Below are 24,535 nucleotides of genomic sequence, written 5' to 3'. Positions count from 1 at the left end.
GGCAGTTTCCTGAGCTTTCAGCCAGCTCGAGAACAAGCATGTGACTATAAGTTGTCCAAGTAGCTTGTAGTGTCTTTGCTTTTGTTTGCCCGGCAGGAGAACCTGAGTGAGTCTCGGACATCATAAGTAAGTTGGAGTCAAGGTACTTGGATCATTTCCAAACACCCTGACTCTCAGGTCTGCACAAAATATTTATAGTTAGGGATGTAAATGAATCAAACGGTTCGCGAGCTATTCAGAGCTCGATTTGGTAAAAAGTTCGTTCGAGTTCGTTCGTTTATCTTATTGAGCCGAGCTCGAGCTCGACAGTTTTATCGAGCAGAGCTCGAGCTTAAGGATATTCGGCTCGTGAGCTCGCGAACATGTTCGTTTATAGGCTCGCGAGCCAAAAAAATGAGCCTTAAAATGAACCAAAAAATGAGCTATAAAACGAGTCCAAAAAAACGAGATCTAAAACGAGCCTTAAAATGAGCTTTAAAATGAGCTTTAAAATGAGCCACAAACGAGCTCTAAAACGAGCTCTAAATGAGCCCGAAAACGAGTCCGAGTTCGCTTAATGAGTTAGGCTCGTTAACTTTGATAATCGAGCTAATAACGAGCCGAGCTCAAACTATTCGCGAGCTTAATAATTCTAAAACGAGCCGAGCTTGAGCCTTGTGATAAAAGCTCGAACTCGAATATAATTTAAACAAGCCGAGCTCGAGCCTAATACTGTTCGTCTCGATTCAGCTCGATTCGACTCGTTTACATCCTTATTTACAGTGACAAATAATATTTTATGATTTTATATTTTTTTTATAAAAAATTAAAATAAAACACATTTGCGGTAAAAAAAATTCAGCATGAAAAAAACCCTGAAATATAAAAGTCTAGAACATCCTTAATTAAAAAAACAAAGAGGAGGAAATGAGATTGAAATTGACATATTTCAAAACTAAATCAATTTCGCATCGAAACTGAACGAGATGGGCGTGGTCAATCGCTGGCCTTGCCTTCAAGAAGGGGACCACCTCTAAATAGATTTTTTTTTCCCGATCATATGCAAATTTTCCATTTTAGAAATTGCTAATTATAACCAAAATAAACTACTATAATACTTGTCATTTCAAATATTCATTTTAAAATAATAAAAAAAATGAATCACGAGCTTCATGCATTACCTTCTAAAATACCCTAAGGTTTAATGCTCTTAAAGTTATTTTATTGATATCATTTTTATTTAACTGCTAAACTATTTTAGTCTTTCAAATTAATATTAAAAATATATTAAGATACATTTTCTTATTTTTGAAATCTTGAGTTATTTTACAAAATCGTTAAAAGCATTTTAAAAGTTACCCTTAATAATGAACTACCGAACTGGTTCGGCTCGTTTGCCGGTTTTTTTTACCCCTTTTCTGGCGTCATTTGGGGCGCTTTAGACTTTTTAGATAAATAGCTCCGCTAAGTCCACTGCTCTGCATTTTCTCTTCTGTTTCAAGCACTCTTCTCTCGTGTTGAATCGAATCAATGTCCGTCCTTCTTCGTCCCCTTATTCTCCGGCGGCAAGAAGAGGAACGGAGGCGTCGGCGAAGCCCTTCCGCACGGATCATCGTCGTCTTCTTACTCCTTATCTTCGTCGGAGGACCGTCGGCCGTGGCCGGGGAGGAGGCGCACGACAGCAATGGTGCCGACGGCGGCGGGGAAACGCTGTCCTACTCGAAGCTATCTGGGATCATCATCCCAGGGTTCGCTTCTGCGCAGCTTCGGGCGTGGTCGGTGCTTGATTGCCCCTACTCTCCTCTCGACTTCAATCCCCTCGACCTCGTCTGGCTCGACTCTACTAAAGTAATTTTACGATCACATTGTAATCCTTAATTTCTTTATTATTTGATATTGCGCATGAAATCGACTCTTTAATAGGTTCCCGGCATGTTCTTTTGAATTAATGCCGTGGTTTGGGTGCTTTATGTTTGATTTAATCGAGATATTTTAGTTTGTCGGGTAGGTTTACATGATTCAATGATGAATGTGATGGGTTGGGTGCTTAAAATGTCATGACCTGCAGCTTCTCTCTGCCGTAAATTGTTGGCTCAAGTGTATGTTGCTGGATCCATACAACCAAACTGATCACCGGGAGTGCAAATCTAGGCCGGATAGTGGTTTGTCTGCAATCACAGAACTGTGTCCTGGTTATATCACTGGTAACTTCCTGTTCGACTACTTGTTACGTCACTTCTTTGCATTAGTTTTTTAGCCAAAATATTTTTCTACCTTTGATTGCCGATCCCATTTGATAGTATTTCTGGCTTAAACACTAAAAACTTAATTGCTTCTATCTTGTACCTTTGTGATTTGGAAGTCTTTAAATCCGTTTACTGAATATCTTCTTTGTTATGTTTTTGTGATATAAAACTTTGCTTATTGTTTGTAGAAGATGAGCTACTTCGTTGATGCATCTCTATGAGTTGCTTATGTGAGGCTGTTTCGAACTTAGTACTTAAAAATTCATCCAACAACCTTATCCTTTGTGTTATTGCATGTTTATAGAAACTTATATTCTTTTGAATTTGCTGTTCTAACTAGAAAATGGTCTTGATAATGCTTGGGGATATAGTTATATTTTTGAATGATTTTATTTTTATATGCAATTGTTTTCAGGTCCTCTTTCTTCAGTATGGAAAGAATGGCTGACATGGTGCATTGAGTTTGGCATTGAAGCTAATGCAATAATTGCTGTTCCTTATGATTGGAGGCTATCAGCTTCAATGCTTGAGGAGCGTGATCTTTACTTTCACAAATTAAAGTTTGTACATCTTTTCATCTTTACCCACACATTAGAATACCCTATTTGCAAAACTCTCTTACTGGATTTCATAGTCCTACCAGTATAAATATTCCGAGATTTATCCTATTTGCATATATGGCATATATCTATATGTACACAATAGTAAACCTTCACTATAGCCACAATGGTTCAGGTGGCTAATTGTGAAATTAACACTCTTAACAATCTTTGCTTCCTAGTAATTGAATGATTCTTGTTCCTTGCCATGATAGGTTAACGTTTGAAACCACACTCAAACTTCGTGGAGGCCCATCAATAGTATTTGCTCATTCTATGGGAAACAATGTTTTTAGGTACTTCTTAGAGTGGTTAAAGTTTGAAATAGCTCCAAGACAATATATCCAGTGGCTAGATGAACATGTGCATGCTTACTTTGCTGTTGGTGTGCTCTCTTCTCTTCTTTGAAGTCTTCCCCAGTTATCTTGTCTATAGGTTGTTTTTCATGACATTTTTTTTCTCTCGTTCTTGCAATTAATTCCAGGTGCTCCTCATCTTGGCTCAACAGAAGCACTAAAAGCGTCTCTAATTGGAGTAACATTTGGGCTTCCAATTGCTGAGGTAACTTTTTATGCATCCTTATTGTCTCAACTGATGATTAAATTTTTTATCCTTAAGCTATTACTCAAATATTAAAACACTGGTGCCAATCTCAACGACTTTCAGACTAATACACTCTGTGCACTGTACTGATCTAACCTTACAACAATAAAAACGATATAAACAAGCATTTCTTCCATGTGCACTCGTACTTTAGTATCCTTTATGTATCGAAATAAAAGCACTTTTCACCTTAGTCTGCTTGAAATTTGGCACTCCTAGTGTTCCCTGGTTGGACTGGAAATTTCAACGCCACTGTGTGGTATGATCTTGAAGCCTGGTAATGATTTTGGCTAGCTCTCTGATTGTTTGTCTCACTGCGATATTTGGTGTTTTTTGTTGACACATATCAAGACCTGGGTTGTGTTTGCTTCCGTTGGAACTCTGGATAAAAGGTATTATGAAGGCTAATAATAGATTAGGCTGTCAGGAAGTAGATGAGAAAATTAATCATTTAAAAAAATCCTGTCATCTAAACTTGTGAATGAGGTTTGATTATGATATTTTGAAGAACTATGAATAAGCTTTTAATGTGTGTTCTAGTTAGTTTATTATTGTTGCCCTAGTAGTGGTTTTGCGATACAGTTCGAAATGAAGTATGCTAAATTTCATAACTTACAACAGATCATATATTCTTACAACTCTAGAAAAGTATGACCATGAACTTTTTATGTCACAGGTTTCTTTGATAATCATTTGTCTGTATTAAATTTTCTTCTGCATTTCATAGGGAACTGCAAGGTTGATGCAAAATTCATTTGGTTCTTCGTTATGGTTGATTCCATTCTCAAAGTACTGCAAGGCAGATAACATATATTGGAAACATTTTTATGAGGGAAGGAAAGGTCACTATCACACCCACCATTGTGATGAAGTGGAATTTAAGACGATGTACTCTGGATGGCCTACTGATATTGTTAACATTGAACTTCCTTCGGCTCCTGGTACTTATAAACCTTTTACTCATACAAAATCATCTTAATGTGTTATCAGATGAGATAATACCTTCTTTTGTAGAATTTGAAGCATATCCATCAATTTCAAAGGTTACTCAAGAGACTAGCATGGAATGTGGAAGGCCTGATCAGTTGTCTTTTAATGCAAGAGAGGTTTCAGATGGTACCTTATTTAAAGCAATAGAAGACTATGACCCTGATAGCAAAAGACTGTTATATCAGCTCCATAAGTAAGTTTTAGTTTCCACTATACAAATTCTCCTTATTCCAATTGCACTTAGCCATGTGCTTTAAGTTAAGTTTGCTTCATTTATCCATCATATCAGGGTTCAACTAGGGCTGTAAACGAGCCGAATCGAGCTCGAGCCAACCTTGGCTCAAACTTGGCTCGACTCGATTTAACCTAGCTTGGCTTGAGCTCAATCAATCTTGTAAATTTGAGCTCGATCTCGGCTTGATCTCGGCTCAATCATTTAATCCAAGGCTCGAGCTCGACTCGAAAAACTCAAATTAAAATCAAGCTTTCGAGCTCAAGCTCGAGCCAAAGTCATAACGTAAGCCAATTTTGCTGTAATTTTTTTATATTATAAATTAAGCAATAACAACTTTAAATAAAAAAAAATGACCAAATTCATCTATAAAACTAAACATCAAAACACCAATTATCTGTTTCTGAGATAAAAGAAAACCAACTGAACATCACAAATTCACAACGCAAAAATCTTAGTCTCAGATAATGAAAAAAACATAAATCAAAAACACAATTATCTCATAAAACACTGTTCTTGTTGCCAAAATATCAAACTTCATCTCAACAAAATTAACCAAATCCAAAAACATGATATTCCAAATTCAAACCACCCAAATTGCTCAAAACATCAAATTTCTGCAACATTCAATATCTTCATCTCCGTCTCAAATTCTCAACCTTACCACCTGGACTGCTACCTGCATTCAATAATATGAAGTGATATTAAGCCTAACTATAATAGCACAATAATTACACCAGAAACACATGTTAAACAAGGAACTAAAATCTTACTTACTTTGAGGTAGATACTGGAAGAAAAACTTCTTGGTAAGTTTTCGCTTTCTGGGAAAGCAAAAATTAGATAAATAAGCGATTAAATTTAGTATGTAACTTAGAAAGCTAATAAAGAAATTTAACTACTTTAGTCTTCTTTTCCAGTGCATGTATATGTAGAAGCCAATCACCGTCACATAGTAGAGTCTACGCCGTGTCTGGAGAGAGTGATGAACGATAAGAATCAATAACTCTTGTCCCTACACTGAATGTTGCTTCTGAAGCCACTGAACTCACTGGAATAGCTAAAATATCAGCTGTTATCTTTGACAATATTGGATACTACATTTTATTCATCCTCCACCATTCTAAACACACAATTTTTTTAGGAATCTCATTCTTCTTTAGACAACCCATTTCAAGATAATCTACCAATTTAGATCTCTTAGTCTCCGAAGTTTCAACAGAATAGTCATCAAAATCATCCCAATTATACACAGAACTTTGTTGACTTCTTTTAGCACTTGAAGAACCAAAACTCTCAAACTTAGATAAATGAGGTGCTCCTTTATTAGTTTCTTCAACAACATACTCCTCATAAAGAGAATTAATTATCTCCTTAACTTTTGAGATATGCTTAGAGGCATCCAATTCAGTATAAAGCTTAGGAAAGCAAAATTCAACCGCAAGTATTTTTTTTGTTGGGTCTAACATAGCAGCTATAGCCATCAATAAATTACAGTCACCCCAATACTTGTCAAATTTTTCTTTCATTTTACTAGCTAGTTGCTTAAGAAACAAATCTTCATGTTGTGCATAAATATCCAATGCTGACTTTATTTTTTGAACTTTCTGAAGAAATAAATTTAAAGTAGGATACTCACTACTCGGAATAATGTGCATGGTTGTCCAAAAAGTCTCCAACGGTGGGCAAATCTTTTGAGCTTTATTCCATTCTCCTTACTGAGGGCAGCAACCATAAAAGGGATCACGTTCTTTGAACATCTTAAAAGTTTCTTTGAACTTGAGTGCACAACTTAACATCTCAAAATTCGAGTTCTACCTGGTTTTGCAATCACGAATCAATTTTTTATCCTTCAACTGCAATTGTTGCACACACTCCACAACTTGCGCACGTCTTGCCTCTCAACGATTTACATATTCTACACTTTCCCTTATATTACCAATAATATCTTCAATCTCCCTCAATCCATCTTGAACGCACAAGTTCAAGATATGTGCACAACAACGAACATGAAATAAATTTCCTTCACATGCCAATGTTCTTGACCTTCGAATTGTATCTTTCATATACCGAATAGCCAAATCATTACTTGAAGCATTATCAACTATAATAGTGAAAACCTTGTTTTCAATGCCCCACTCTTTCATGCATTTGAAAATGGCATTGGAAATTTGAAGACCTCCCCTTGGTGGTGGAATGTTAATGAAACTTAACACTCTTTTGTAAATTCCAACAAGAATCAATCCAATGCCCAATGACAACCATGTATTCAATCTTTTGAGTCTTTGACTTCCACCAATTTATTGTTAAACTTATTTTATCAACGCACTCAAGACTTTTCTTCAACCTTTTTTTCTCATCTCATAAATTTTCATACAATCTGCTCGACATGTCATCCTACTAATTTTTTCCATTCCAGCATTCCACGCCTCATCATTAAATTGAACCCCCCTTTATCAAGAATGGTGAATGGATGTTCATGCATCATGATCCAATGAGCAAATCCCTCCCTCATTTGTGCCATGTCAAATTTTCCAGAATGTAAAGTAAGAATGGATGGTGAAGCTGAATCAGTGGGCAAAAAACTCAACTTTGTTTGTTATTCAACTCGCAAATTAATTTTTCTCTTCACACAATTTAATCTATGCCTCAAAAGACTTGATGTGACCCCTGATTTACCCAATGTAAAAAGAGATTAACAATGTTTACATTTTGCTTTCTTTGATCCATCCACTATGTCAAAATCATTCCAAACTTCTGAAATTTTTTTCCTTTTCTTTGTTTGGAACCCCTCTTCCTCTTTTTCTTCGGCATTTTCTTGTGTTTATTGACCAGCTGTGCAAATTTCCTTGTTGACCTCAAGATTAACCTCATTACTTTCAGCTATGGCACTAACAGATGACTCTTCTACAGATAACTGATCAAGAGATAAATAATTGCCAAATAATTATAAAAAACTCAAGCAATAATAAGAAGAGAAAAGACAAGCTACAAACAAAGGCAGGATTCACATGAATATGTTTTTGTACTTGATAATGCATTGAGTTTGTCAGAATTTAAACACAAAAAAAAAAAAAAAACCAATTAAGCTTTAAGGAGAAAATATGCATTTTTAGAATATGATGCAGAACCAATTAATTCCATGCGCACACAATTAATTAGAAAGTGAGACAAAGAGTAAATAGGGAAATGAGTTGTAAATCAGCACCACACATTTCAACTTCGGTGTATGTATTATTTGACTGCAAATGATGAAACTCCCTATAATTTATGAATAAATGGTGCAGAAGCAATGGTCAAAGGCCAAAAACAAACTTTCAACAAACTATAATAGTACCTGCTCTATTATGAACCAAAAATGAGATGATTTTCTAAACAAACTCGTGTACTATTACAAGATTTTAAAGGTATTTAATTTCCAATTTATATCATTATCATATGGAAATAATTAAAGTTAAGAAAATAATACAATTACATCTTTTTAGTTTCTCTTATTCTCTAGATTTATAATCTTTAGAGTCTAAAAATAACTTGAAAAGATAAATAATTTTCTAACCATTTGATTTTCTTGTTCGTTTGTATTGTCCTCATTGGTGAAATTCATTATGTTAATGTGTTAATAAATACTAGTAACAATTCTTAGCTTCTAATAGGAGAATTAAACGATACTTAATTTGAAAACCTTGCATCTGTTGTTCTACCCTATTGTTTAAATTTGGGGGGCGGGGGTGGAGTGTGGACTGTGGGCTATTCTTTTGAACGACCAAGTTTGTGCATTCATGGCATCAAGAAAAGGAAGAAATAAGAAACGCAGAAAACACAGTGTTTCCCAAAAACTCACCAAAAAAGAAATGCAAGCAAGAGGTCTGACCCCGATGGGCGGTGCTGCTGAGTAGGCACAGCGACGACTACTGAGTAGGCAACGATGGTTGAGTAGGCGGCAACGAAGGGTGAGGGTTGAGAGTTGAGAGGCTTGAGCGTTGAGAGTTGAAATTAGGGCTAAGTGGCAAACTGAGCCGCTGAAATATGAAGTTTAGGAACTTAGGAATTAATATTTAGGAATTGGATTTAGATTTTAAAAATAAACTTTTAAAAAGTTTTACATAGTACTTACCATTAATTACTTAACGACACTAAACTTATCAATATTTACATGAATAAATAAAAATAATATATTATACATATAGCTTGGCTTGAAAAAGCTCGACAAGTCATCGAGCTAGTATTATAGGAGCTCGAACTCAGCTCAAATATTAAATGAGCCGGCTCGAGCTCGGTCAAAATCAAGCTCGAGCCAAACTTTGACCGAGCGGCTCACAAGCGGCTTGACTCGTTTGCAACCCTAGGTTCAACTATCTTTGGTACATGGGATTTTATTATTGTTGGTGCAATATCCCCTGGGTCAGGTTGACCAGGTTGACTAAGCTTGAGTGGGCTCAAGCTTGAGTCTTGATGTTTAGGTTTCGATGTTTGACAATCGTGAGAAGAGTCAAGTTGGAGATTGCAAATGCAATCATCCGTTTGGGGAGATTGTTGATACAATTCCCCTCTGGTCAGGGTTTGACCAGATTGACGTGAAGAAGAGTCAAGTTGACTGGGAAAGTCCTAGTGAGTGAAGCTAGGCAAATGGAAAATCCTGGTGAGTGAAGTCAGGTGAAAGTCCTGGTGAGTGAAGCCAGGGAGGTAGAAGTCCCGGTGAGTGAAGTCGGGCGGTGGAAAGTCCTGGTGAGTGAAGCCGAGCAGTGGAAAGTCCTGGTGAGTGAATCTAGGCAGGTAGAAGTCCCGGTGAGTGAAGCCGGGCAGTGGAAAGTCCCGGTGAGTGAAGCCGGACAGTGGAAAGTCCTGGTGAGTGAAAGACCTGGTGAGTGAAGTCAGGTAGGTAGAAGTCTCGGTGAGTGAAGCCACACACGTGGAAATCCAGGTGGGTCGAGGTTGACCGAACACCTAGTGTGGGAAGTCCAAGTAGGTCAAAGGGTTGACTGGATACTTGGCACAAGGAAATCCAGATGGGTCAAAGGGAATGTCCGGACATTTAGTGGAAGGAAGTCTAAGTGGGTCATGAAGGACCAGACATTTGGCACGAGACGGTAAGTCCAAGTGGGTCAAGGTTGATCGAGCATTTGACACGAGAAGAAAAGTCCAAATGGGTCAAGGGATTGACCGAACACTTGGTGAAGAAGTCCTAGCAGGTCAAGGTTGATTGGATGCTAGGCATAATATTCCAACAGGTCACGGCTGACCGGATGTTGGAATTGGAGACCTTGCACTTGGTTTTAGGCAAGTCAAAGGTGCTTCAATCGATCAACGGATCGATTAAACCGAAGTCCAATCAATCAATTGATCGATTGGATGTGCGCTGCGAAGAAAGATGGCCCAATTGATCGGTCGATCGATTGGGAGCTTATGTCACGCGCACAGAAGCTTTCCCAATCGATCAGCCGATCGATTGGGAACCTCCAATCGATCAGCCGATCGATTGGGGGCAGGCTGGATTTCTTGCGGGATGGCAAGAAAGCCTGAATTGATTGATCGATCGATTCAGGCTATTTCCAAAGAGCACAGAGGCGCTCTGAATCGATCGACCGATCGATTCAGAGCCTCCCCAATCGATTGAGAGCAAATTCAATCGATTGGGGTCTGACTGTTGCACAGGTTATAGCCGTTGTCGAGTGTCTTCCTCCGCAGATCTTCGATTCCTCTCTAGCGACAAGCAAACGATCTCAGCGCCGATTCTCATGAGCTTCTCCACACTTCCACAGCCAGTTTTTGAAGGCTCTTGGAGATAACTGTAGTTACACTTCCAAGGTTCAAGAGGCGACAACAAGTAAGCAAGAAGAAAGAGTTTTTCTTTGTATCTTTGTATTTTCTTCTTGCGTGTGTTGTATTTTTGTTGTGTGGGTTTGTACGAGGCTTCTCCGCCTTCGGTTGCGACCGAGAAGGAGTGTTTCATTAGTGGAGAGCGAGTCGTGTGTGGATCCTTGGATTAGTCACCTCTTCTTGAGGTGAATACCAAGTAAATCCTTAGTGTTAGCATTGTGAGTGTGTTTCTTGTTGTTTATTCCGCTGCACATCATCGAAGAAACAAATCAACAAGCGCGATGAGCTATCCCCCCCCCCCCCCCCGCTTCTCTTTTTCTACCCTAACATAGAATACTTACCATTTATTGCAAGTGTTTCTAAATCAAAATTGACTGGGTACTCGACACACAAGAAATTTCAGAGGTAAGAGCTCTTGGTATGTGAGTTGTGAGAGTCTACGAGACATTTGGATTTGGGTGGAACTTTTTCTTAGGTATAGACTCCACCAAGGAACAAGTGTTTCAGGATCATAGTCGATGGTGAAGTCAACTAACAAGTTGAGTCAAACAATCTGCTTGTGAACAGAAAGTTTGTTCTGTTTCATGATGAAACAACTGAATGATGATTAAGTTGACCGATGCAAAATTAATTAACTGGGTGGTCAACTAAAGGAAGACTAGTTGGTTAAATACCTACTTCTTGTGAATAGAAATGTTCTTGTCTAGGATAAGTCAATTGAACCTCACAACAATCTATGGAAGTTGATTTAGTCAACTGAGTAGTCAATTGAAGCTTTATCTCAAATGAATAGAATGTCAATGTCTCTGTTTGGAGTGAGTGACTGATGTGATTGAGTTAATGCTTTTATTTCAACTATAGTATCGGTTAAACAAAATAGAATCTCTTGCATGAGTCTACTGAGAACATAATAGGATATTGAATTGACTCAACCTTTGATTGCTAGGGAATCAAGCCTGCATTCTTATCTAGAGGAGTCAACTCACATGACCATTTAGAGTACTATAAAAAGAGGAGAAAGGGAAGTTTGAAAAATAACAATGTTTTGGTTAAAAATATCACATTCTCTTGCTTTTCCACTGTAAAATTTGTATTAAGTTATTGTGTTTATTTTATTTTCATTTTAAACTTAAGGTCTACACTTATTTTTTAATTATCTCGAAAAGGGTCTCTCCACCTTTAGAAGGTTCCATTAAAGAGAAACATAGTGGGTTTATAAGGGTTGACCCACCTTACAAGTCCATAGCTCATGGAGTAGGAACTTCAATTTTGAACCACATAAAAAAAAAAATCAAATCTTTATTTTTTTTTAATTAGTGTTCATTACATTTTTGCTGCAATTAACTTATATTTATTGCCTTTTGCACTTGAGTTCTTATAAAGTTTTCATATATTCCCCAATGCAACCCCCGCCTCCTCCATTCTAGCATCATTACTTAATCCTAGCGTGTTCCCATTATCATTGCCGGAACTAAGATTTTGGCCATACTGATCACACAGGCACATACATAGAGATGCAACAGTAAAGCTAATTATAGAAGATAGGTTTTCATCTGAGGTTTCACCTCCACAATTCACTGCATTAAGTTGGTATGCCCATCAGAGGGCATGAAGCAATCGACATCTTAGGACTCTGAATATTTAATATTTTCATGCAAAACTTAGTTGTTAATGTTTTGTTCGGTTGTGGGCCCAGAAATGTTTCCTTTTTGTCGTTTGGAGTGGAGAGGAGCTAGCTATCTTCTTGAATGATTATTTTCCATTTTCCATATTGACAACCTATCACAATCCTCCTCCTTTATCTCAATTTGGGATTCAACCATAGCGGAGTTTATTTGCCACTAGATCACTTTGAGGATAAAGGCTTGGTTGTTGGTTGTTGTTTCATTCTTCATAATTTTTCTTGTACAATTATGCTTCTTCATGGGTATTATTAGTTAATAGCACCAATTTCATTCATAGTTCTACAAAAACTTTGACTGTTACGTTTTTTTAGTTTCTACCAGGGTGATCCAGTGTTGAATCCTCTTACACCTTGGGAAAGGCCGCCATTAAAGAACATATTCTGTATATATGGTATTGATTCGAAGACTGAGGTATGCGTTATTTACATATCTTCAATTCCTCATATGCAAAACTCTATTGAGCTTCTGCATCTGTATCTCTTCATTATCAATTATTTCTTGCATGTAGGCACCTAATTCACTTGTATGACTAATTTATTGATTCACTTCATCATAAGATATATAAATTATAAAATAGCTTGAATTAGGTTAACTATTACTGCATCATATGATGTTGATTTCTTCTATTGATGGCTTGGTGCCTTTTCTTGTTTTTGTCTTTCTTTCGTTGCTAAACCTGTCTTTTCATTTTGTAATCATTCATGTTGCTAAACCCTAACATGTAACCGCAATTGCATCTATCTTCTTAGTATGTGTTCCACTCTTCTTCTCCATGACTGTTTGGATATGATCAAATCATAACTATCAGTTGCTTACCATGTTTTTTTTATCGGCATCTAGTGATTTTATGTAACCATTCTACTTGGAGTGCTTCCTCCTCCACAGCTCACGAATAAGAAATGGATAAAAGACAAAATGGCATAAAATATCAGTTCTAAGTTGTACGTAATGTTTGATAACATTCGTAAAGTGATTGGATGTGGCAACTCTTGATTGTGAAAACAAGAAACCGAGTGATAAAAACGAGACTATGGAATTGCTAGTCTAAATATAGCTTATAGGTCATTCTAGGTGGCCGCCTATATCCTATATAGTCCATTGATGGTTAACTTTGTTGATTTACAAGGATACAGTGACTTGAGGTAATCTAGCATCTGACACAAATATATGTTTGTCTGGTTAATGGTAAGACTATAAACTAAAATTATATTTTAGTTTATTAGACTACATAAAATAATTTATGTTAGCTATTTAGATAAATCTATATGATGTTTGAATTACATGCTGGTTAAAAAGATTGTTGTATCTGTGAAACAGGTTGGGTACTATTTTGCCCCAAGTGGCAAGCCATATCCTGATAACTGGATCATGACTGATGTGGTCTATGAATATGAAGGAACCCTGCTTTCAAGGCAAGTTTCATCTAAATGAGATGATGTTTCTATAATGCATTTATTAGTTGGATTATGAATATTGGCTTATTTGATATGATAAACTTGGGGAATGCCATTTGCTATGTAGTCTAACTAAGAAGTGGCAACACCAAACAAAGCAGAAATTAGGAGCTTCTCTCTCAACTAAATGAGCTTATAGGCATTAGGATGATTGATGTGGCTGAGAATCTTCTCAGATATCTTTTGTTTGAATGTTTTTCTATGGTGATTGAATCCATGATCAAATTTCATTAATTATCAAATTAGACTAACATCTCATCCATGATGCAATTCATTCCTGAGTTGAACAAAGTCTGTTAACTACGAATTCTGAAATTTAATTCAGACACTTTTCTTCATTTTACTCGCATGCATGAATAATCTCTTTCATCGGTAAAGTTTGCTTGTCATGAGTTGGAAGTTTGGGCACAATAAAAGTTAATGAAATGGTTTCATCTTATTTTGTCTTCATAAAGGTGCAAATTTTGTTTATTGAATTATTTATTATATTAATCAGAGTCATTAATTGAATGTATTTTTCTCACAGATCTGGCAATTCAGTTAGTGGGAATCCTGGTCCTGTAAGTGGCGATGGAACGGTGAGTGTATGATGAGTAATCTGCCATCATTGTTAATGCATCTTCACCTTGGAATCCATGTAAAACCATATTTTCAGAATCTTGATTTTGTTAAGTGCCTTCACATGTAGGTTTCCTACAATTCTCTTGCATGGTGCAAGACATGGCTTGGATCCAAAGTAAACATAACCAGGGCTCCACAAGTATGCTTCTGGTTAAGCTTCCCTTTATATGCTTTCCTTTGATTGGCATTGGCTGGTTCTTGCAGAAACATTGGTCACACATTCTGATTTTACAAATAAATGAACCAAATAGTACTGTGGACACTGGATAGGTTTTGTCCTCTACTCCAGATTCATTCCGACTATTTAGACATCGTGGTTCATTATTTAATAGCTTGGGTGTTGCAATTGTACTTGTACCAAAAAGCTTGCATTGCAATCCAAGTAGTCAAACCAATTCAAATTTGGAATAGTTTTATCCAGCAGAAAAGAAACCATATATTTCAAAAGGGGCATATGACTTGTAGTTTCAAGCATCCCTTAAGTATGCCTGATGTAAACACCTTGCGCAAAATTCTTCAAAAAAAAAAAAACCTAGTAATATTTTCACAACTATGACAGTTGGATGGTAAACGAAATCTAGGAGTTAAATTTCTTCTTTTGGGGCTATTCCATCAAACAACTCAGTTTCTGATTTCTGAAATAAAGTCAAATAGCCAAACTGAACCGATGGAGTCCATTTTGATTGATTTCTCAGTTTACTCTTCCTCTCCATCCGGCACCATAAATTTGGTCAGACATATATCTTCACAATGCACTTAGATTTCATTTACTTGGATGAAAAAAAGGAAAGGGAAGGGAGAGTGGGAAGGTCACATTTGTTGCTCATGGATATGTATTACTAATATGCAGTTTTTTGTTGTTTTCCCCCCTCCTCCCAACCATAAACCAAGCCTTAAGTGTCTCCAGGGCAAGTTTTTTTCTTTAACTTGATTGCTATAATGAGTCTAGTTCGAAACCTACAAGGTCATCTTGTGTCCATGCTAATTTTTCTGCACTATACTGCTTTGCTACTAACTTCTTAACAGGTCCCATCTATTTATTTTTATTTATATTATTTTTGAAAGCTAAGTAGAAGTTTATATTATGTTAGATCACATCTAGATACAAGGTGTCTATATGTTCAAAATCTATATCTACAAAAGAATCTTGTCTTCCTAAAATTCAGCAATCTAACCAAACTGCAAAAGGATGTTGTCTGGTTTCTTGATCTTCCTTTGAAGATGTGATTATAGTTCCCACAAGTTCACATATTTATGTCTGATCCATTGAACCAAAGAACTATCATCCAAATGACATTGTAGCTCCAAGTAAGAGTTAAGGAAGCAAGCAAAAGAAATGCTGAGCCATGAAGAAGTGTCAGAAGAAATCACTTCTAATATCAACAGCTACTAACTTACATATTAGATCTTACATAAATTGTTAAGACGAATCCAATTAATTTTTATATTAACTCTTGAATTTATAAACTATGGAGATGAAAATAAAGTATCTATCTACTAGGTTTCTGTTCTTCTTCCAGACCCGGGGGAAAAATCTGTGAACCTAGAAGTAGAAGATACAGAAAGTTACATTAGCAAATGTCAAGGGATGCTGGATTTCTAATTGAAAGTGAAGTTTACATTTTGAATATTGGTCTTTCTATTCTTTATTCTTTCAAATTATTAGTTTCTCAAGGATAACATCTTCTTAGGGTGCAAAGTATCTGCTTGAATTTGGAAAAATTAAATGTTCTTTGTTCTAATGCAGTCTGAACATGATGGATCTGATGTACAAGTAGAATTAAATGTAGAGCACCATCAAGGAAATGATTTAATTCCAAACATGACTAGAGCTCCCCGTTCCAAATATGTAACTTACTATGAAGATTCTGAAAGTATACCAGGAAGAAGGATGGCAGTTTGGGAGCTGGATAAAGGTATAGGTAGCAGGCATGTGCCATCTCTGTAATCCTTTGCTGTCAATCCAACTAGTCATTATCATGTAGGTTCGATGTACTGGGAGCACTTCATATCTACTTTACGAGGGCAAATTATTTATAACTAGAATCAACTGCTTTTGCATCTGAATGATTTAGTATTTATTTAAATATTAGCTTCTTGCAATTCTTTCTTCTATAAATAAGATAGTAGCATTATTAGTATGTTTATCTCAGAAGTAAATGAACCATTGAATGACAAGATGTTATAGTATGATACTCATGTTTGTTTTTTTATATTCACTTTTAATACTGATGCAAATACCTGCAGAAGTTGCTGTAGCATCCGGCCTTTCAGATCACCTTAGTTCCTCTTGTTTATTAGCCCATATGACATGATTTTTACGGCTCTACAACTTAATCTGGATACAGATTTGGTAAACCAAACTTCTGAACAATTCATATTTCGCTTCCACCATTAGTATCCTATAAACCTATGTATGGTAGTACCCTTGAAGAAAACCCTATAAAACATTTACTTTACTGGCATGCTTCAAGACGAGTAGGTAGAAAATTTTCCAAATTAAGTTAGAACGTTCGCCGTGTTCCAAGTCACTCATCTAAAAATTGGGCTAATGTTTTGAGTTGCATGTTTTATCCATTGTGTGCATGTGGTCATTTTTTATGGTGTGGTGTGTTTGACTGACTTGGTTTTAGCATATCTACAGATTTGAAGATCCGTATGTGCTTGTAATAATTGAAGCAATGCTTCTGTGCTGATTCTTCTAAATCTTTTTATTGAGGTTATTTTTTCTGTTATATAGCAAATCACAGGAACATCGTTAGGTCTCCTGTTTTAATGCGTGAGCTTTGGCTTCAAATGTGGCATGATATACATCCTGATGCTAAGTCAAAGTTTGTGACAAAAGGTACTCTTTCATATTTTTCATTTGTCATACTTGTCTGTTAGGATTTTGGTAGTCAAGAGAAATTACATATGTGAACAGCTAAGCGCGGTCCCCTTAGGGATGTTGATTGCTATTGGGATTATGCTAAAGCTCGATGTGCTTGGTCAGAATATTGTGAATATAGGTTAGTTGGAAAATCTTAACTATTTTGTATGGTTTCTAAATTTCCTAATTCCATGAGACAATGCTCTCTAATTTTTTTTCCAGGTATGTGTTTGGTGATGTTCATCTTGGACAAAGCTGCAGGTTGAAAAGTTCCTCGGAAGATCTCCTTGCACTCTATTTGTAGGGTAGGTCTCTTTCACTCAACTTAAAGAGTAATTCTCTAAACTGTTATTTTTCTCTTGAATCAACTAAGTTTCTTCTCGATTTAATAACTTTTGCAGGTTTTGGCATTGATATGTGAACATGTTTAAAAATTATATATATATATAATTAAGAAATTTTAATAAATTATGGTTGAAGATACAAAGGAGATCTACGAACATCCTACATGAGACAAATAAAAAAAAATTAGCTCGGTGCATGAAGCTCCCGTTATGCGGGGTCTCGGGGAAGGATCCATTGTACGCAACATTTCCTGCTTTTTGCAAGAGGTTGTTTTCAAGATTCGAACCCTTGACCTTTTGGCCACAAAACAACAACTTTACCGTTGCGCCAAGATTCCCCTTCTACATGAGACAAATAAAGATTTTAAAAAAATAATGATGATGGCAATAACAATATAACCTTATACACAGCTCAATGGACATAAGTTTTGTATAGCTTGACTCTAGAGAATCACATGGAGCTTTCAATTATAATCCTTCATTTTCTTGTTGCGGAACTCATCTATTACTTGATTTGATGTTAAAAGGTAATTAAATATATATAGATGTTGATGAATTCCAGTTATAAATAGAGGGCTATGAAGAAAATTTGTCTGAATCCAATGATTTCTTTCATATTAGTATTGTAGATTCCAAGTAGTTATAGACGGATCGTATTTTCTTTATTTAACTGCAGTTGACACGTTGCTTCTTTTATATATATCTTGCTAATTCTTGTTCTTTGTCCAAAGGTCCGCAACTTTCTTCTACTTGTGAATTATAGATCACGTTCTAGTTTCTAACGCGATGTTAGTGTGCAGGGGGTGTTGTAGATAAACTCCTAAACCCTGGGGAGGAAGTCTAGAGTGGAGCATGTTCATGGTGTACCAAAGCAAAGAATGCCATCGCCTAACCAGATGTATAACTAATTCTAGATGACAAAATGGGGTGAAATTGGTCGCCACTGCAGGGTTCATACCAAGCACGTTGTCGTGCCATTGCCATAGTTTTCTCATTGTACATACTGAGCCATGAGTCACGGCTGAAAACTTATTCAAAATTTTGATTTTCGTCCTACCATATGATTCATTTGTAGTCAATTGCAAAGAAGTGGCTGTAATTCTCAAATCCCATAATTTTTCTGAATTTTGTCAACGTCGTCAAATTACTGACAATATACTTCATATAAAAGCTTAAAAAGTGAATTCATATAGTTCAAAACTTCCGTGACACCAAGGGCACAGTTTGAAACTTCTTGTTTTTTCCCCAGTGTTCTGTCATCCATTAAATTCAATTAGAATATTGACATGACATTTGTCGATTTAGCAAAATGTACAGATTCCCACACGAATACTTGATATTTAGGTTTTTTGTTAAGATTATTAGTATTAGGGTATTAATAATGTAAAGCGTAAACATTATATTTATTTAGATTGGCTCCGTGTATATTTCTTTCAGTTGTCTGAATGGCATGTGGGTGTTATGTTGTGTTATATTTTAACACACTTTGTAAGTATTTGTTATGTTAATTTTAACATACTAAAAATTTTGGTCCTCTATGACTTTAGCATGTTAACTGACGCTTAAGCTTAACTTCCTACACTAGTGAGAGATAGATTCCCATCGTCTTTCCCAAAAATTTTAATTTTGAATAAAAACAAAACAATCGAAATCCCATTGCGTGAAAGATTGAAACCTCTTTTTCTATGGTTAATTCGATCCTGCCTTTACAGACACTGTCCCAACCTCTCACAATGAGGTGGTGGGACCCACTACTTAAGTGTGGGTCCCATCATCCCAATTTGAGAGGTTAGGGCAGTGTCTGTACAGGCAGGGTGAAATTTACCCTTTTTCTATCCAGAAGGCATGGCTTTAGAAATAGATTTCTAAAACAACATTAAAATCCTTTCAAATTTAAAGAAATCAGAAATGAACTTACTATGGATTTTTTAATTAAACTAGTGATCGTGCACACGCGTCGCGTGTGAAATATAATATATTGAAATCACATTGTCCTTTTATAATGAAATTATATTAATTAAAGTATTTTAGCATTAAAATACTAAAGTAGAGTCATTAGGATAAAGTATCTGACTTTTGAAAATCTGAATTATTTGGGTGTTTGAAAATCCTAATTATTTGGATTTTTGAGTGTCACTCTTACGACTTCCTTATGAAAAAATTAATTTAATTTAATATTATACTTATCTTAGTAAAAAAAATTAAGAAAAATATATTTTTTAACATTGTTGGTCTAAAATATTTATAGAAGCTTTTTTGATCATAGTGTTGTCAATTCTAAGACATGGAACTAAAGATAACTATATTTTTTTTATATAAAATAATCAGAGAAAATTAATGATGAGAAAATTTCATAATAATATGCCGCAGCTGAGTTTCGAACTGTAGATCACTATTGTTTCGCTTGTGGAATTATTAATAAACCTTGAAATTATTTTTAATGTGAATAGAAAAAAAGATATTAACCTAAATTCATTTTAGGCTTCACCAAAATTAGTTAGTAAATGAGGGAAGATTTTTAATAAAATAGTAAGATAAAGTATAATATACAGAAAAAAAATTAAAACAGAATTTGAGATGTAAATAAATTTTTATAAATACAAATTTCAGATGAAATTTGAAACAATATAATTTCTATATAAAAAACCATTTAAAATTTAATAAAAATTGAAATGCCACCTCCCAGAAGCGGCGGCGGAGGCGAACCTCGACGTGAAAGTGCATTTAACATCCTCGGCACCGCCGTCAAGTTCTCCGAATATCGGCTTGAAATTCATGGAGCAGCTCAACAGATCGTATTGGCAATGGAAGGCGGCAGGCTTCGTTGCTGTGGTCATGCACAGAATGTTGCTCTTCCTCCTTACCTTCCTCGTCAGCGTCCTCGTCAACTTCCTCATCAGCTTCTGGACTACGGAAGGGGCGGTGGCCAAAACGGCGGCGCTGCCGCAGCGACGGCAGCCAGAAGAAGAAGAAGGGGTGGCCTGCTCCATCTCTTTCTCTCTTTCTCTCGTGTCTATTTCTTAGTCTGCAGAGGAAGAAGGAGAACAGAGGAGGTGGATGGAAAACACATGCGTCATGTGTCTGACATTTATAGCCGAGTCCGACGAGTTCGTTAGATTTAAACGAAAAATAAAATAAAAAATCCTAGATTCCTACGGACCCGTTCAATCCTACGGGATAGAATAGCGGCCGTTGATATATATATTTGATTTGATAATTCATGTATTTAGACTTGCTGATTAATCCGAAAATAGACGGTGTCCTATCCATTTATTTATCGGCTAAATACAAGTATCTTATGCCCATTCAAAAATCAATTTTGAAAAGTTAATTTTCATAATCAAGAAATTGAATAAGGATAAGAGAACTATTTCGAATGAAAGGGTGTTCCTATATAATATAATTGTAGACAATATTAATTGACATATGAATTGGATTTATAAATATTAAAATGCTAATTCTAGTATCCATGAATTTGAATGTGTTAATTGATTTATATGATTTGGCTAAAAATTAAGAGGAATTTATTTATAAATTAATTAGTAGATTAAATAATTAATTAAATATTAATTAATTATATACGGTAACATTAATGAATTAATTGATAATATGGATAGCAATATTAATCGAATAATTAATCAATTACTTTTTTTACCCTTTAAAATGTCTGGCAGGAAAATTCACTACTATTCACCTACTTGTTGTATGTGTATTATAATATATGAATATATATAAATTATATAAAATAAATATTTACTATCAAGCAATTAAATAATATTATTGAATATTAGTATGATTTATTATATGAAAATCTTAATCCTAAAATAAAATAGAAATTAAGTTATTAATTATACATCAAGTTATGTAGCGAAAATACCTTATAGCACCTGAAGAACTAATGAGATAATCGATAAGATACAGAAATGGATAGATGCGGCTGTGATTTTTTTTCAATAAACAGATGAATTGATGCAGTCGTATCAATATACAGAAGAGTTGAAACAAATGGATTAATGCGTTATGATATAAAAAAAAAAGATAAGAAGGAGAAAGTTACGGCAAAAATGGGAGAGAGAGAGGATGAGAGAACGATAAAGATGAGGATTGAGGCGGCGAGAAAAAGTGATGCATATAGTAGAAATTAGATTATACATTTGTGATTTGAGAAGGAAAAGAAATTAAAATTACCAATAAACCTTGAAATTATTTTCGATGTAAAAAGAAAAAAAATATTAACATAACTTAATTTTGGACTTCATCAAATCAATTATGAGTTGTTTATTAAAGAGTCCAGATTTTTAAGTAAATAGTAAAATAAATGAAATCCACTCTTTCCCTTCTTAACTCAAGTTGTGAAAATTTTCTCTTAGCTCTCTCCTTTCTTAAAAGTTTCTCAAAAGTTTCAAATCTTGCTCCTAGAGTGTAGCACAGATGTAATGATCAGGAGTCAATTTTAGAAATTGACGATCTAGGATTTATCTCACTATGTTTCTAACACCTCTATATTTATATTTATTTTTTTTTATATCCGTGAGATCGGTAATAAAGAATTGTTAAGGTAGTGAATTTACTTTCTTTTCTTTTTTTCTAAATTTCAAATCTTCAAAAGTTTTAAGGAACTTGGAATTTAAAATACTCATATTTTGAGTCATAGGTCATATCTTCAAAGGCAATTATCAATAAACCTTATCTATAGTGATAAATTTATCCAAAAGGATAACTCGATACTAATGAGATTAAGTCAATGATGACGATAAAAAAGATACTTTTATTACTCAAAGGTATGGGCAAAGCCTAAGGTAGGATGAGTTTCAGCCCGGCCCCATCTATTTTTAATTAGATTTTCCTCCCAAGGTGAATTAGATTGTAAATATAAAAAAAATAATTAATCAGGCTAGGTAACGTTAAATTTGAGATGATCGATCTGGTCCCATAGAAGTTTTTCATCGATCATCAGGGTAAATCGGGAAGCATTCGCAGTAGGCAGCCCAGAAGTCCAGTATCCTTTAGTTGCGTGCCCCATTTGGAAGAAAATTTCTTATAAATTCGTCACAGCTGGGATTTAAACTACAAATACCTGAATGATAACTTAAATACTCTATCACTATACCATAGTCTCGGGGCCAATTAGATTGTAAATATAATACAATAAAATCGTTGTTTTAGATTTTTTTTTTTTTTTTTTTTTTATCTCCATCAGAAATCTATTGACCATTCCGAAGTAACCAACCCTAGATAGTAATGGTCAACTCCAGAAATTAAATTTTGAATCCACTACGCCCCTGCTTAAAGGGTACTTCAATAATTGAAAAGTAAATGAGATTAGATCCATATTGTCATATCAAGTTTCACCGATAAAAATCGTCAACCTATCGTTGAATTGACTTATTAGATCACTTAAATTATTAGATCAATACTAACAATCTCCAATAATATTTATCCCATTAGAAATTTAAATTTTCCCTCAAATTATTCTTTCATGTATTATATCAGTGCACTATACCTCCAATAGCACTCATGATTAATTTATTTATTTTAAAATAATCAAGTAAAAATACAACGAAATAATAAAAAAAATAGAGACAAGAAAAAATACATCAAAATTTACTTAGTTTGGAATATGTGACGACTCCCAGGCGAATGCACACTAGGACCCGGGGGGGCCACGACCCTCCCGGCCCCTGCCTTCGTCCATGTCTGTCTATGTCCTCCTTCGTCCATGTCTGTCTATGTCTGTGGTTGAGCATGTTTTTCTCTATGCGTTGGCTACTGTACTAATAGTTAGTAGTTATCCATGATTTACTTTCTCTATGTTGACCTAGGGATGAATTGACGAGGGTACTAGGTGAGCGAATTACTTTTTTGCCACATAATTTATTTTTTTACAGAACTTTTTATTTATCATGTGATGTTTATTCAATTACATTATATTTACTGACATTATACTGCACATTAAGAGCGGTATAAAAGTTATACTATATTATATTAATGATTATTGTCTTAAATTATTTTTAGCACATGAGGTTAGAAAATAATTAAGAGATATTATAGAAGAACTTAGGATAGTTTTCTTAAAAGAGAATACAAATCCTTATGAGAATTTTAATAGGATAAATTATGAGAATAATTTCATTGAAATAATTTGTCTAAAACCAAATGATACAAGAAAGAGTTTTTGGTTCAATATTGGTAAGAAATATGAAACTTCTTAAGTAAATTAATGAAAAACGAGCATCACATTTATTTAATAGTACTTTGGTTCCAAAGAAAATTCTTTATATTAGACAAACAATCAAAATAAGTTTATATAAATTCATAGCATTTACTTCGCTCATGAAGAAGTCTTTTGTAAGTTTTCACGTGTTTATAGATTTTGGCCAAATTGAGATGATTTTTCCTCATTAGGTGGATTGTGGGTCGTTCAAGGGTCGATCGTTCACGGATTGCTCACTCTATTTTTATGTGAGTTCTACTCCTTTGGCACTTGGTCGTGTCCATTGAGTTCTACTCCTTTGGCAGCTGAAACCTCTCTAAGACCCCAACTCCATCATCGACTTTGTCCACTTGCTTGTAGGCACCTTCTATCTCCTCTCCCGTCGTCTTAGTCATGCGGCATTTAAATAAAACGTATAATAAGTATTTTCATCACTTAGGATGTGACCCCCCTAAATCTAAAATCCTAGACCCACCCCTGACGACTCCTACTCCAAGGGTCGCACGTGAGAGTGCTTTCGATGGATAATCACTAATTAATCGAAGGTTACAACAAGATTTACAGTTGAAGTTTAAGTAATTTTGAAATACAACAATACCGACGACTTGGAGAGTTGAATCCTTAGCACAATCGTCATCGGAGCAACTTTTGAGAGTTGAGGAGGTGTTTTCTGAGCAGTTCGAAGAAGTGGAACTTGTTCGAAATGTTGTTGTGAAGCTCTTGATCGAAGCCTACTTTTATAGGCTATTCCGAGTGCCTGGAACCACTTCGGGCGCCTGGAACTACTCCAGGCGCCTAGACCACATGGTTTGGCCAACCAACGCGTGTCATATCAGCTTTTAGATAATTTTTGGCCCCGCCATGTGCCTATGGCCTGTGTAC

At 35.4% G+C, this 24,535-nt stretch overlaps 1 protein-coding gene across 3 annotated transcripts; it reads left to right on the top strand.

The window, feature by feature from the left end:
- The first annotated feature begins 1,465 nt into the window (after window positions 1-1,465).
- LOC122023857 (phospholipid--sterol O-acyltransferase-like) lies at window positions 1,466-18,573 on the top strand. Of its 3 annotated transcripts, none has more exons than XM_042582264.1 (16): window positions 1,466-1,827; window positions 2,048-2,183; window positions 2,641-2,785; window positions 3,121-3,209; window positions 3,309-3,385; window positions 4,155-4,368; window positions 4,442-4,610; window positions 12,463-12,562; window positions 13,469-13,563; window positions 14,132-14,183; window positions 14,294-14,365; window positions 15,974-16,142; window positions 16,967-17,071; window positions 17,150-17,234; window positions 17,318-17,400; window positions 18,240-18,573. In XM_042582264.1, the coding sequence occupies exons 1-15, from the start codon at window positions 1,510-1,512 to the stop codon at window positions 17,397-17,399; spliced, it is 1,908 nt and encodes a 635-aa protein (XP_042438198.1). In that variant the 5' UTR covers window positions 1,466-1,509; the 3' UTR covers window position 17,400; window positions 18,240-18,573. The 3 variants fall into 3 exon arrangements, with proteins under 3 accessions (XP_042438198.1, XP_042438189.1, XP_042438206.1); XM_042582255.1 differs by having other exon boundaries at window positions 3,040-3,209; XM_042582272.1 differs by lacking the exons at window positions 17,150-17,234; window positions 17,318-17,400; window positions 18,240-18,573 and having other exon boundaries at window positions 3,040-3,209; window positions 15,974-16,207.
- The last annotated feature ends 5,962 nt before the right edge of the window (window positions 18,574-24,535 follow it).

Source organism: Zingiber officinale, chromosome 1A, assembly GCF_018446385.1.
Source record: "Zingiber officinale cultivar Zhangliang chromosome 1A, Zo_v1.1, whole genome shotgun sequence".
NCBI lineage: Eukaryota > Viridiplantae > Streptophyta > Magnoliopsida > Zingiberales > Zingiberaceae > Zingiber > Zingiber officinale.
The sequence above is the reverse complement of the archived record's forward strand: the minus strand, read 5'-3'. Positions and strand labels throughout refer to the sequence as shown.

Excerpts from the sequence above, each read along its gene's own strand:
- LOC122023857 (XM_042582255.1), top strand. The coding sequence starts at position 1,510 with ATGTCCGTCCTTCTTCGTCCCCTTATTCTCCGGCGGCAAGAAGAGGAA. Across the intron at positions 2,786-3,039 it reads CTTTACTTTCACAAATTAAA|GTTAACGTTTGAAACCACAC; the intron begins GTTTGTACATCT and ends TTGCCATGATAG. Across the intron at positions 17,072-17,149 it reads GTCAAAGTTTGTGACAAAAG|CTAAGCGCGGTCCCCTTAGG; the intron begins GTACTCTTTCAT and ends ATATGTGAACAG.